The sequence below is a fragment of the Aegilops tauschii genome, chromosome 6 (assembly GCF_002575655.3).
Source record: "Aegilops tauschii subsp. strangulata cultivar AL8/78 chromosome 6, Aet v6.0, whole genome shotgun sequence".
NCBI lineage: Eukaryota > Viridiplantae > Streptophyta > Magnoliopsida > Poales > Poaceae > Aegilops > Aegilops tauschii.
In genome coordinates this window covers 384143839-384155579 of record NC_053040.3, presented here as the reverse complement: position 1 = coordinate 384155579, position 11741 = coordinate 384143839, and the positions used below count along the sequence as shown (strand labels likewise).

The following is an 11741-nucleotide window of genomic DNA, read 5'->3' as shown; positions in this document are numbered from 1 at the left end:
GTTTTCTTTTTGCGAAATAATGATATTTTCAGAATCTTAATCCACACATAATGTCATGGATTGACGTTAATTATGAAAATCAGATAACCGGCATATAGTAAAGATTTTAAAAGTATTTAAAATATTCACTCTTTGGATTGAAAGAATTTGGGAAGATTCCAGTTCGTAGATCCCCCCCCCCCCCTATAAAAGCCCTTTGGACCATAGGATTGGAGTCACCAAATTCACATGGAATACTCTAAACCTCTCTCATCAATCTTCTAAGGGGGTGTTTGTTTCCACGGACTTTTTGGTGTGGGGACTAGAAAAAGTCCGTCTTAGAGATTTTTTAACCAAACAGGAGGGACTACTAGGGACTAAAAGTTGCTTTTTGGGACTAAATGAAGAAGACTCTCAAGGAGAGTCTTTTTTGGGACTTTTTCAACAATGCCCCTCTCTGCACCCATTGCCCCGCCGCCCCATGATGTTGTTTGGTTGTTATTTTTCTGTATACTAGGGGTAATATGGTCTTTCACATGTCATTTAATAACCTCTAGGGAGGGACTAGGGACTTTTTAGTCCCTGGAAACAAACAGGGAGGGACTTTTTAGGGACTATGGACTTTTTAGTTGGGACTAGAAAAAGTCCTAAGACTTATGAACCAAACAGGGCCTAAAATTCATGTGCCCTCCATTACATAGGAATATCAACATTAGATCAAATCTTATTTTAATTTTCCTTTGTTATGTCCAATACAACACATTCTATCTCTCTAACCTCTTTCATCTATCTTCCAAAATTTCGGCGTCTTTCCGTTTGCACCACCCGGGAACACCTCTTAGAGCTTTTGGTTTGCAGGAATGAATCCCTATTCCTATACAGGAATAATTCATATCCTTCATATTTTAAAGAAGAAGAAAAATCAGCTCAGAGGTAATGATCAAAATTGCATCCTTTTTTTTTGCGGGTGATCAAAGTTGCATCCATTCGGCAGGAGTATAACTTTTCTGTTCCTGTAGGCTGTAGTATCCCTATCTCTTATTATGAAAAAAAAGGCTTTATAGCGACACATGAATAACCTAGTTTTTTTTTCTACTCCTATAGTTTTAATTTCCGTACAACTCAAAGAGGCTCTAGGCTCCAGCTGCAACTACGCAAACAAACAACCACCCCGGCAAACGGCGAAATTGACTGCCACAGCTGTACTACTAGGCGCTTCGTGTACCCACGCCGTAATTCTCACCTCGGAAACGCGCTAGCAACGCCGTGAGCCGTGAACCGTGAACCGGACCACCCACCGATCGGGGGGAAGTCGATGGGGACACGTAGCCAGCCGTAGGCAGGCGCTAGAGGCTAACATGAAGATGAAGGCCGCCGACCGACACGCGCACACGCCGCGGGATGCGAGCCGCGCGCGTAGGCAGGCCCACCAGTGGCGAGGGCCGTCTTCCCCCACGCCATGTCTCCACACAGACTCCACCCCGACACGGTGGGCCTCCCCGCCCGCCCCACCACAACTCCCCGGCAACATGCGTCGCATGCAACCACCACCACCACCACCACCGAGCCAGGGCCAAGCCCCTGGCGATCAGAGGCAGCAGCGCAGTAGCCTACCCACACCAAGCTCGTTCGATCGAGTCCGTCCTCCATCCGGCTGGGGCTTTGGCCATGGCTCCGCTGCTTTTCGCTCCCTTCTTATTCACATCTCCCCCCTCCTCCACGTCTCTCACCAACTACGGACTACCAGTAGCACCGCAGCCCACCAGCTTCCCCGCCTCATATCCCCTCTTCCTTCTCCATAGCCAGCTTCTCTTCTCCTATCCAGTATCGCCGTGTCGATCCGCCCCGCCCTCCTCTTCCTCTCTTCATGTTCTTCCTAGCTAATCGGTGAATCCGCATCCTCTTAGCTAGCCAATCGACCTGAGACCCGTCGACAAATAACGAAACGAGAACAAGCAGGCCGCGTAAGTGTGCAGCAGGTGTAGACCATCGATCGTATCTAGGTTCAAGCTGCTGCTGGATCTCGGATTTGCCGGAGCTACGTGCATAGCTAGCAGCTGGCAGTGAGGTTGCCGCATCTTTGGGGTGCCTTGACTGGTTGATCGGGAAGCCCGGGCGATCGATGATGGCAGGCGCAGCTCATCCGATGCATTTCTGCATGGACTCCGACTGGCTCAAGGTATGTCACTCACACATGCATACCTATCGTGCTTGTAATTAACAAGCACTTTGTTTGATTTGCGTGATCAACTAGCACTTCTTTTTGCCGGGACCCGGGAGCACTTGGTTTGATTTGGCTTTGCGTGATGAACGTGATTTTTGTCCATCTCCTCATCTTGAGATGAGACCGTGTTCACATACGCTGGTGTGGACATGTAGCTACTCTAGCTAGCATGCAGTCTTCAGAAAATAACCACTGCTTTCGTTTTCCAGTCTACGATGGTAGTATATGTAGATTGCTTGCTCGTGTAGAACGAGATCAAAGTTGTGATTAATTGACCTAGCTAGCAGCATAGGAAGAAACAAGCGTCACTCTAATAGGAATATTCTGCATCCAAATCAATTATATAAAGACTGTTGGAGGAGAATTAATAGCTCTACATCTTCATAGATCTACCTATTCGACACTGGTATAGTACGTACCTAGGCGCTGCAGATCTACAGGCAGCTGGATCCTGATACTTGATTAGCTAAACTTGAAAAGATTTCCTGTCGTCGTTGATCGTATGTAGTATGAACGAACATATGCAAATTCTCTTAGTCAGTTGGGGTATTTAGACCAGTAGCTACTAGCTAGTGCATGTAGTTTCATTGATAAGCTTAGTCCATATTTCTGTTATTTTCTTTCGTTTGTACCTTTTGCTTCAGAGGTTCTAAAACTTTTCCTTTACCCTAACAGTTTTCACGAGTACTACTGGTAAGAGCATCAATTAATTATTAGTATGATTTTGCTAAATCTAAGTCGCTTGAGATATTTTTAAGATGTCTCTGCACTGAGATTTGTGGAAGGGTAACGGGGGAAACAAGATTTTATTGGATAACACCCTAGTTAATTTGTTTGGACAGACCCTAGTTAATTTGTGAGACGCGTAGTATCTACATGAGCTGACCTAATTTACTGTAGGAGATATGTGTGAGAAACATGCACTGTTCCATCATCCATGTAAACAGCATCCGGTTGTTTCAGCTTTGGACCATAAATGGATATTTCTCACCAGTGTAAATACCACATTTTAAGATACAATAAACATTTTGTTTCCATAGCTTTGTTACAAAAGAAACTTTAAAAGGAAAACAAGCAAAAGATGCAACAAAAGCGGGCATTCTACCAGACATTAGTAGTTTTAGGGCGTGTCCATTTTAAGAAACTGTGAAAAGTGAATGGTAGCTATCGACTAGCTAACCAGAGACCCACATGTGTTGCAAGCAAAAGCAACGACAAGATAAAGAGATTCAAACAAGTACAACTTGATCATCTGATAAGTTTCACTTTTACTTTTGAACATGACATAAATTCCGCCTCTCCTTGAAAGGTAAAAATGTTAATGCGGAGAAACAACGGCATTATGAGCGGAGGCAGATTTAGCACAGTATTACATTATGAGTAGAATTGCCTTTTTTATGGAGACTTGGCTTGAACTCTGAGGGTAACTCTCATACTACTTATGTTCCATAATGCATCGCATATTGTTTTTTTAGAATAGACCAAGTCTACAGAGAAAAATCATTCATATTATATCTGCAACACCTAACATATACAGTAAGAAAAATGTCTGAGGATGTATCTAGTAATATGTATTTGTATTCACAATATAGGTAGTTTTCTTTATAAACTTGTTCAATGTTTGCAAAGCTTGACTTCTCAAAAAATCTATATCCACTACGAATGGGGGGAGTAACATTCATGTTGTCAAATTAAGCTTGGATGGGATGGTAGCTAGGGCACAACAAACCAATGCATACAGTCTGCAGCTCTGCATAATTCATTGCATATTTGACATAAATTAACTGTATATGTATAACTAGGAACAAGCTAGACTAAGATCACTCTTAAGGATCTAGAGTTGCGAGTAATCATGAGAAATGCATGGAGAATGGTGGAGATCGAGATCAAGACCAAGTCACCAAGTACACTACGTATGGCCCTCAAGAAATCTACACACCCCTTGTTACTTTTGCATGTGATGGAAAGCAAGTGATCAGCCTGAGTCTAAAAGTACGTATACCATAGGATCGGCCCCAGATCGATCTAGAACTTGGACCTACTTGATGCTTCCATCATGAAGCACCATGGGTGTCACAAGCTTTACCCTTTGAGAAACCCTAGCTTGGCCTGCATGCAGCTTGCGACATGCATGGGACCATGCATGCAGCTACTAGCAGCTTGGCCAAGACGCTTTCGCGCATTCCGAGGCTTCCATTCTTCTGTCACATGCCACAGCTAATGATGATTACAGATCACATTGCGACAACGTGCTGACGTTGATCTGGTGTGTGCCTTTTGCTTTCAGGGCATCGTTCCCGAGGACCAGGGCGGGATGGGGTCGTCGTCGCCGTCGGGGGAGCTGATCATCGCGTGCCCGGAGCCGATGCAGGCCCAGCAGGCGGCAGACCGGCGGCTGCGCCCCCAGCACGACCAGCCGCTCAAGTGCCCGCGCTGCGACTCCACGCACACCAAGTTCTGCTACTACAACAACTACAGCCTCTCCCAGCCGCGCTACTTCTGCAAGACGTGCCGCCGCTACTGGACCAAGGGCGGCTCCCTCCGCAACGTCCCCGTCGGCGGCGGCTGCCGCAAGAACAAGCGCGCCAGCGCCGCCAAGAAGCCCTCTGCTGCCGCCGCCATCGCGCCGCCGATTTCGATGATGCAGCAGCTTCATCACGGCCGGCACATGGCAGAGACCGGACTCCACCTGTCCTTCTCCGGGATGCCGCCGCCGCCGGTCTCGGCAGCCGACCCGCTCTGCAGCCTCGGGCTCTTCGACTGGAAGTACGACCACATCCTCTCGGGCTCCGGCGGCTTTGAGAGCGCGAACTCTGAGGCTCACTTCACCGGGCCAGGCATGATGGGCATTGCCAACGGAAGCGGCGGTGGCGGCGCGGAGTACCACGCACTGAACGCGCTCCGGTACGCAGCCGGCCTTGGCGAGCACCTCGCTCTTCCGTTTGGTGGCGCGACGTCGCGGGCTGAGCGCGACAGTGTCGTCGCCGAGATGAAGCCGCAGGCGGAGAGGCTGCTGTCGCTGGAGTGGTGCGGCGAGGCGAGCCGCGCGCCGACGGAGACCTCCATCAGCTCCCTTGGCGGGCTTGGCCTGTGGAGCGGCATGGTCACCGGCGCCGCCCACCATCACCATGGCTCCTCTGCCGCCATCTGAACGAGGCGAAGCATCGTGTCAACACCCCCATGCACGCATGCATGCGTTAGTGGTTTGCTAATACGCATTGACGAGTGCGAGGACTACGTAGAAGTGATTGCCTTTTTCTTGCTTGCTCCCTGTGTGGTTTCATGCATGATCTGCTGCTGTTTCTTTTCCTTTGCTTTTGTTCACATCGTTTGTTTGGATCGATGTTTGCATCCCCTTACGTTTTTTTCTTTGGGTAACCATCCCCTTATGTTTCAAGTGTTGTACTGGACAATGTTCCGTGTTGCATAACTTCACACGTTGCTGTGGTTCGATCAATTAAGTTTGTGACTCGCTGCTGCCTAAGATTTAGGCTTGTTTGGAGTAGGCTAAGATGTTCACAAGCACAGTGCTCATAGTTTTTCAAGGTTGATCGATCAATTAAATTTGAGGCCCTTTTCGCAAAAAAATAAAAATAAATTTGAGGCCCAAAAGTCAAGATTCCAATACAAGCCAATTTGTACATTTGATACAAATTAACAGCCCTATGTGCATCAGCTTCCTTGAAATTGTCTTGGAACACCAGAGCAGGAAGGAAGAAGTATGCTAATTTCCTTGGGTGGCAACAGGGGCATCCATAGTACCCGCGCACCATGTTTTTTTTTTTTTTTGAAACAAGGCAAAAGACTTGCCGTTTTCATTGATTAAGAAGAAGAGAATTGCCCGGTTAATTGATAGAAAACCGGGCTAAAACCGATGCGCACCATGTTTGTAGATTTGCTTCAGTAGAGTGTTAGGCCAGGAGTTCTTTGTTCAAGTCTGGGGTAACTACAAAATGTCAAGCCGTAACATGCACATCTCAAGCCATATATCAATATCGTAAGCAACCCTTATGAGATGGCTTGTGTGGCTCTTGACAGCTGCAAGAAGTGTTGAACTGGCACACATCAGCTTGGCCATCCTAAATTGCTTAGTACTCCCTCCGTCCCATAATTATTGTCGTGGTCTTAGTTCAAATTGAGGGAGTATGTGTTTGTAGATTGAATGCTAGGGTGCAACTGACTGATAATGCTGCCATAGCCCATAGCTCCTGATTTCTGTGACGTACGATATGTAAGCTTCTTTGGCCGCATAGCAGAAAAACGGATAAAACACACAGATAAGTGTCACCATGGCTCGAAGAAATCAGCGGTGTGCAGGTAACTAACCGGTGAGACCGAGACTATACATCATAAAACAATGCGGCCAGGCCAATTAGATGCAAACATTGTGATAGTTCCACCTTTGTTATGGTAATAATAAATGCATCCAGGTGTTCAGAGCGATACAAAAAAAGCTAGTACAAAAGACAACAAATGCAAGGCAATGCTGATGTAGTCCACAAAGACTGGCGAGGTTAATTCAACCTACTCTTAACCACACTCAGAATGAAACAAGCGGACAGGCCCGCAGAAAGAGTGCCTTCGTAACTGGTTTCGGTGTACCTGCTAATCGCAGCCTGCATATCACACATAGGAGAAAGAGACAAGCACTGGCTTGCAATCGTGTCATTATGTGGCATTTAAGTATATTGCCCTACACAAAGCAAAATAACATATCAATCAACTTTCTACGTGAAACAACTTTTAAAACCGGTCAAACAGTGCAAGCTGCAGTGAACTGTAGATGAATTTACTCTGCAAAAGCATTGGAGGTTCGATGCATGAAACTCGTTATCTCCAGAGAACAAATGCATAATGACTTCCGACAACGAGATCACTAACTGTTCACATATCATGAGTCATGAGCAGACCAGAACAAACGCATTCTCCAACATGAAACTACCTACAACCAGTGGTTAGTTCAGGGCATTTGTGTTGACATCAGGTCAATGTGCTTCTTTAATTATGGTATAAAAGTTTCCCATGCTCTGACCATAAGTTAAATCTACAAAACATACATAGCTGATTGACTGATTGTTAAATGAAGGGGACTACAGCTATACACTTCTTGGAAGTGTCTGTCCTGCATATACAATGTTACAATTAGTGCAAAACTAAGCTGTGCTATTTTTCTCGTTATAAGATGACTTATTACCTTGCATATGGTATTTTGTCGTTACTTCCTTCTAGGAACTTACCACCAAGTGAAGTGTATTGAAAGTTCATGTTTCAGCTTGGAGAAGATCAGAAATCTTCAAACACGAAGTGACGGTCCAACTGAAAGAAACAATCATCCCGTCTCAACTTTTGTGACAACTCCCAGAGCAATGTAGAGATCTTCTCCCAATCTTGGTGTGACCTCTCCCCAGCTGTGAATGTGTGCATTGCATTATTGATCTCTATCGCACTGCAACCTGGCACTTTTTTCAAACCTCTATCTTTGATAATGTCCCTAGTCTCTTTTACACGGTCCCACTTTTCATCAAATGCATATATATTGGTCATGAGATTGTAGTAGCCAACATGGTCAGGATCCAGCTTGAGTAGTTTGGCAGCTACCATATCACTCATCTCTGTGTCACGGTGTTCTCTGCAGGCAGCAAGCAAGGCACACCAAGTATGAGCATCAGCCCTCCCACCTGTTTCATGGAGGAGCTTCGCTGCCTCTTGCAATTCACCGGCCCGGCCAAGGAGATCAACCATGGCACTACGATGCTCTGAATTTGGCATGATTCCATAGACTCGAGTCATGCTTTTAAAAATGGACTTTCCTTGCTGCACAAGTCCAGAGTGGCTGCATGCCGATAACACGGATACAAATGTCAGGCTATTAGGTTTAACTGAAGAAGCGACCATCCTTTGGTACAAGGCAACAGCTTGCTGCCCAAGGCCATGGAATCCATAACCTGAGATCATTGAGCTCCATAGCACAATATCCTTCTCAGCGTCACTTTCAAATACCCTGACAGCGCTACCCAAGTTTCCACATTTATAATACAAATCCACAAGTGCAGCTGCCACAAATGTCTTATCACAGAAACCAGTGTTAACCAAATAGCCATGGAGACAAAAGGCTTGATTCATAACACCAGATTCTGAGCATGCAGCAAGTACCTTCACCATAGTGACAGCGTCAGGGACAGGACCATCCAACAACATGCACTTGAAGACTCTCATCGACTCATCAGGGAGACCATTTTGGGTAAGACCACTAATGACCGCCGCCCAAGCTACTGCATCTTTCTTTGGCATCCGAAGAAATAACTGCATTGCCTTCTCCTGACACGAGCACTTCATGTACATATCAACCAGCGCAGTTGCAACTGTCATCTCAAGTTCGCAACCTATCTTGACAGCACTGTCATGCAACCTCTTGCCTTCTTCAACATCCAGAGCAAGCGAACAGGCCTGCAGAACACTCACCACGGTAACTGCATTTGGCTTCACTCCTGCCGCAACCATTTTCTTATATACGCTCAATGCTTCAGAGGCGTGTCCAGATTGCACATATCCTGTGACCATACAGCTCCATGTGACCACGTCTCTCTCCATCATTCCCTCGAATAACCTCCTTGCAGATTGTACAGCTCCAATCCTCATGTAAAGCCCAAGAATAGCATTGACCAGAACCAAGTCATGCTCCAAGTCATTCCTGAGAACATATGCATGGCAGGCCTGCCCATTTCGGGCATTTTTCAACTGTGCCGCTGCCGAGATCACGCTCACAAGAGTGACTGGACTCGGCATGAAACCCTGGCCAATCACACTCCTTGCAAAGAACTCCAGTGCCTCCTGTGCCATCCCGTTCTGTTCGTACCCAGTCACCACGGAAGTCCGGAGGACGATGTCTGGTTCCTCGAACGCATTGAAGGCGTTGATTGAGCCAACCATGTCGCCGCACTTCGCGTACATCTGCACAAGCGCAGCGGCCACGAAGGCGTCAGTGTAAGCGGCGCAGGATCGGACGGCGAGCGCGTGCACGGCGCGGCCGTGGGCGAGGGAGGGGAGCATGGCGCAGGATTTGAGCAGGAGGGACAGCGTGAAGGCGTCCGGGCGCACGCGGAGGCGCGGGAGGAGGAGGAGCACGTCGCGCCACTGGCCCGCACGGACGCGCGCGCGGAGGAGCGCATTGGCAAGGCGCGGGGTCGGGACGGGGATTTCATCGAACAGGTGGCGAGCGAGGGCGGGAGGGTAGGACGCGAGGACATGAGATGTGAGGTGGTGGGAGGAGTGGAGGTGGCCCGAGCGAAGGAGGTGGGCGTGGAGGCGGGCGGCGGCAAGAGGAGTGGAGGAGTCCGCGGCGGCTTCTAGAAGCTTCTGGAGCGGCTGCCAACCTCGCATGTGAGGGAGCGACGAGGGAAAGTGTCACTGATGATGAAGAGATAGAAGTCGAGATTTTCTGAATGGCCCCGCGTGGCATCGGGTCCAAAAGATTTTCCGGCGCTTTTCTACCAGAACCAAACCTGGCCTCATGGGCCGTGCCGTGCAGTGCCGGCCGTCCCATGGGTATGGATTTTCGGTTTTTCTATCAAAAATTCATAATCTTTATCAGTAATAAAAATAAGAGAAGTTGTAAATTTAAGATCATATTTCATCATTTTGTTCACGGCCTTTTCTTTAAGTATAACAATAAAACCTTCTGTGTCATTACGAGTATCATAAGCCATAAGATCTCTAGTAATCTCCTCATCAAAAGTATAACCTTGAGGAATACCTTCTAATATCTTACTTCTAAAAGGAGTACTAGGTATAACAGGTGATTCATATTTTTCAGTAATTTCATATTCTTTAGCTTTAGCAATATGAGCATCAAGTAATTCAGCAAGTGGCAAATATTTATCAGTCAAAGTCGAAGCATCATCATGAATATCATCAATAGCAAAAGCAATGTCTATTACTTGCGCCGTATCAGATTGGATAGCAGGTGGCAGCGTCAGAAGTTGACTTAGAACAGTAGGTGAATCAAGCGTAGATCGAGTTGGCAATTCCTTACCTCCCCTCGTTACAGAGGGCATGATCTTGGCCTTAGAGTCTCTAAGATTTTTCATAGTGAATATAAATTGCTGCAGATATTTAACTCCTCAAGTGAACTTAATAAATAGAGCTATGCTCCTCGACGGCGCCGAAAATAGTCTTGATGACCCACAAGTATAGGGGGTTGCAACAGTCTTCGAGGGTAGTATTTAATCCAAATTTATTGATTCGGCACAAGGAAAGCCAAAAAATATTTATAAGCCTTAGCAGTTGAGTTGTCAATTCAACCACACATGAGAAGTTACTTCCTTGCAGCAAATTATTAGCAGCACGGTAATATGATAGCAACGGTAGCAGTATTAGCAATAGTAACAACAGTTTTGCGGCAATTGGAAGAGTAGTAGTATAGTAACTTGAGCAAAGACAATATTAGCAAAGCGTAGGCATTGGATCAACGAAGGATATTTGGATGAAATTCAATATGTAACAGTTGCAACTTAGAGCGACACGCATAGCTCCAATGCGTTAATCATACATACGTAGGCATGCATTCGGTATATAGTCGCACGTGCTTGCAATAGGAACTTACATGTCATCTTTTGTCCTACCCTCCTGTGGCAGCGGGGTCCTAATGGAGACTAAGGGTAAAATTAAGGCGTTCCTTCTAATAGAGAACCAGAACAAAGCATTAACAAATAGTGAATAGATGAACTCCTCAAATTACAGTCATTCCTGAAGAGTATTCAAATTATTGTCACCTTGGGGTCTACAGTTCAGAACAATAACAGGTGCATATAACTTGTAGATAGGATCAAGAACTCAAATATACTCATGAAAACATAATAGGTACAGATCTGAAATCATGACACTCGGGCCCTAGTGACAAGCATTAAGCAGAGCAAATCATAGCAACATTGCTACCTCTTGAGCATGTGTTGGTTTTCCCTTGAAGAGGAAAGGGTGATGCAGAAAAGTAGCGTAAGTATTTTCCTCAGTTTTTGAGAACCAAGGTATCAATCATGTAGGAGGCCACACGCAAGTCCCTCGTACCTACACAAACAAATAAGAACCTTGCAACCAACGCGATAAAGGGGTTGTCAATCCCTTCACGACCACTTGCAAAAGTGAGATCTGATAGAGATGATAAGATAATATTTTTGGTATTTTTATGATATAGATTAAAAGTAAAGATTGCAAAATAAAATAGATTGGAAACTTATATGATGGAAAATAGACCCGGGGGCCATAGGTTTCACTAGTGGCTTCTCTCAAGATAGCATAAGTATTACGGTGGGTGAACAAATTACTGTCGAGCAATTGATAGAAAAGTGCATAATTATGAGAATATCTAGGCATGATCGTGTATATAGGCATCACGTCCGCGACAAGTAGACCGAAACGATTCTGCATCTACTACTATTACTCCACATATCGACCGCTATCCAGCATGCATCTAGAGTATTTTGTTCATAAGAACAGAGTAACGCATTAGGCAAGATGACATGATGTAGAGGGATAAACTCAA

At 46.0% G+C, this 11741-nt stretch overlaps 2 protein-coding genes across 2 annotated transcripts; one reads left to right on the top strand and one right to left on the bottom strand.

Moving 5' to 3' along the window:
- The first annotated feature begins 1520 nt into the window (after positions 1-1520).
- On the top strand, positions 1521-5660 carry LOC109781873 (uncharacterized). The gene is made up of 2 exons (XM_020340469.3): positions 1521-2158; positions 4491-5660. Exons 1-2 carry the CDS (start codon positions 2102-2104, stop codon positions 5352-5354), a joined length of 921 nt encoding a protein of 306 aa, XP_020196058.1. The 5' UTR covers positions 1521-2101; the 3' UTR covers positions 5355-5660.
- A 915-nt stretch (positions 5661-6575) lies between these two features.
- LOC109781877 (putative pentatricopeptide repeat-containing protein At3g01580) lies at positions 6576-9660 on the bottom strand. The gene is made up of 2 exons (XM_020340474.4): positions 7398-9660; positions 6576-6896 (listed from the first exon to the last, which is right to left on the bottom strand). Exon 1 carries the CDS (start codon positions 9581-9583, stop codon positions 7487-7489), a length of 2097 nt encoding a protein of 698 aa, XP_020196063.1. The 5' UTR covers positions 9584-9660; the 3' UTR covers positions 6576-6896; positions 7398-7486.
- Between the last annotated feature and the right edge of the window lie 2081 nt (positions 9661-11741).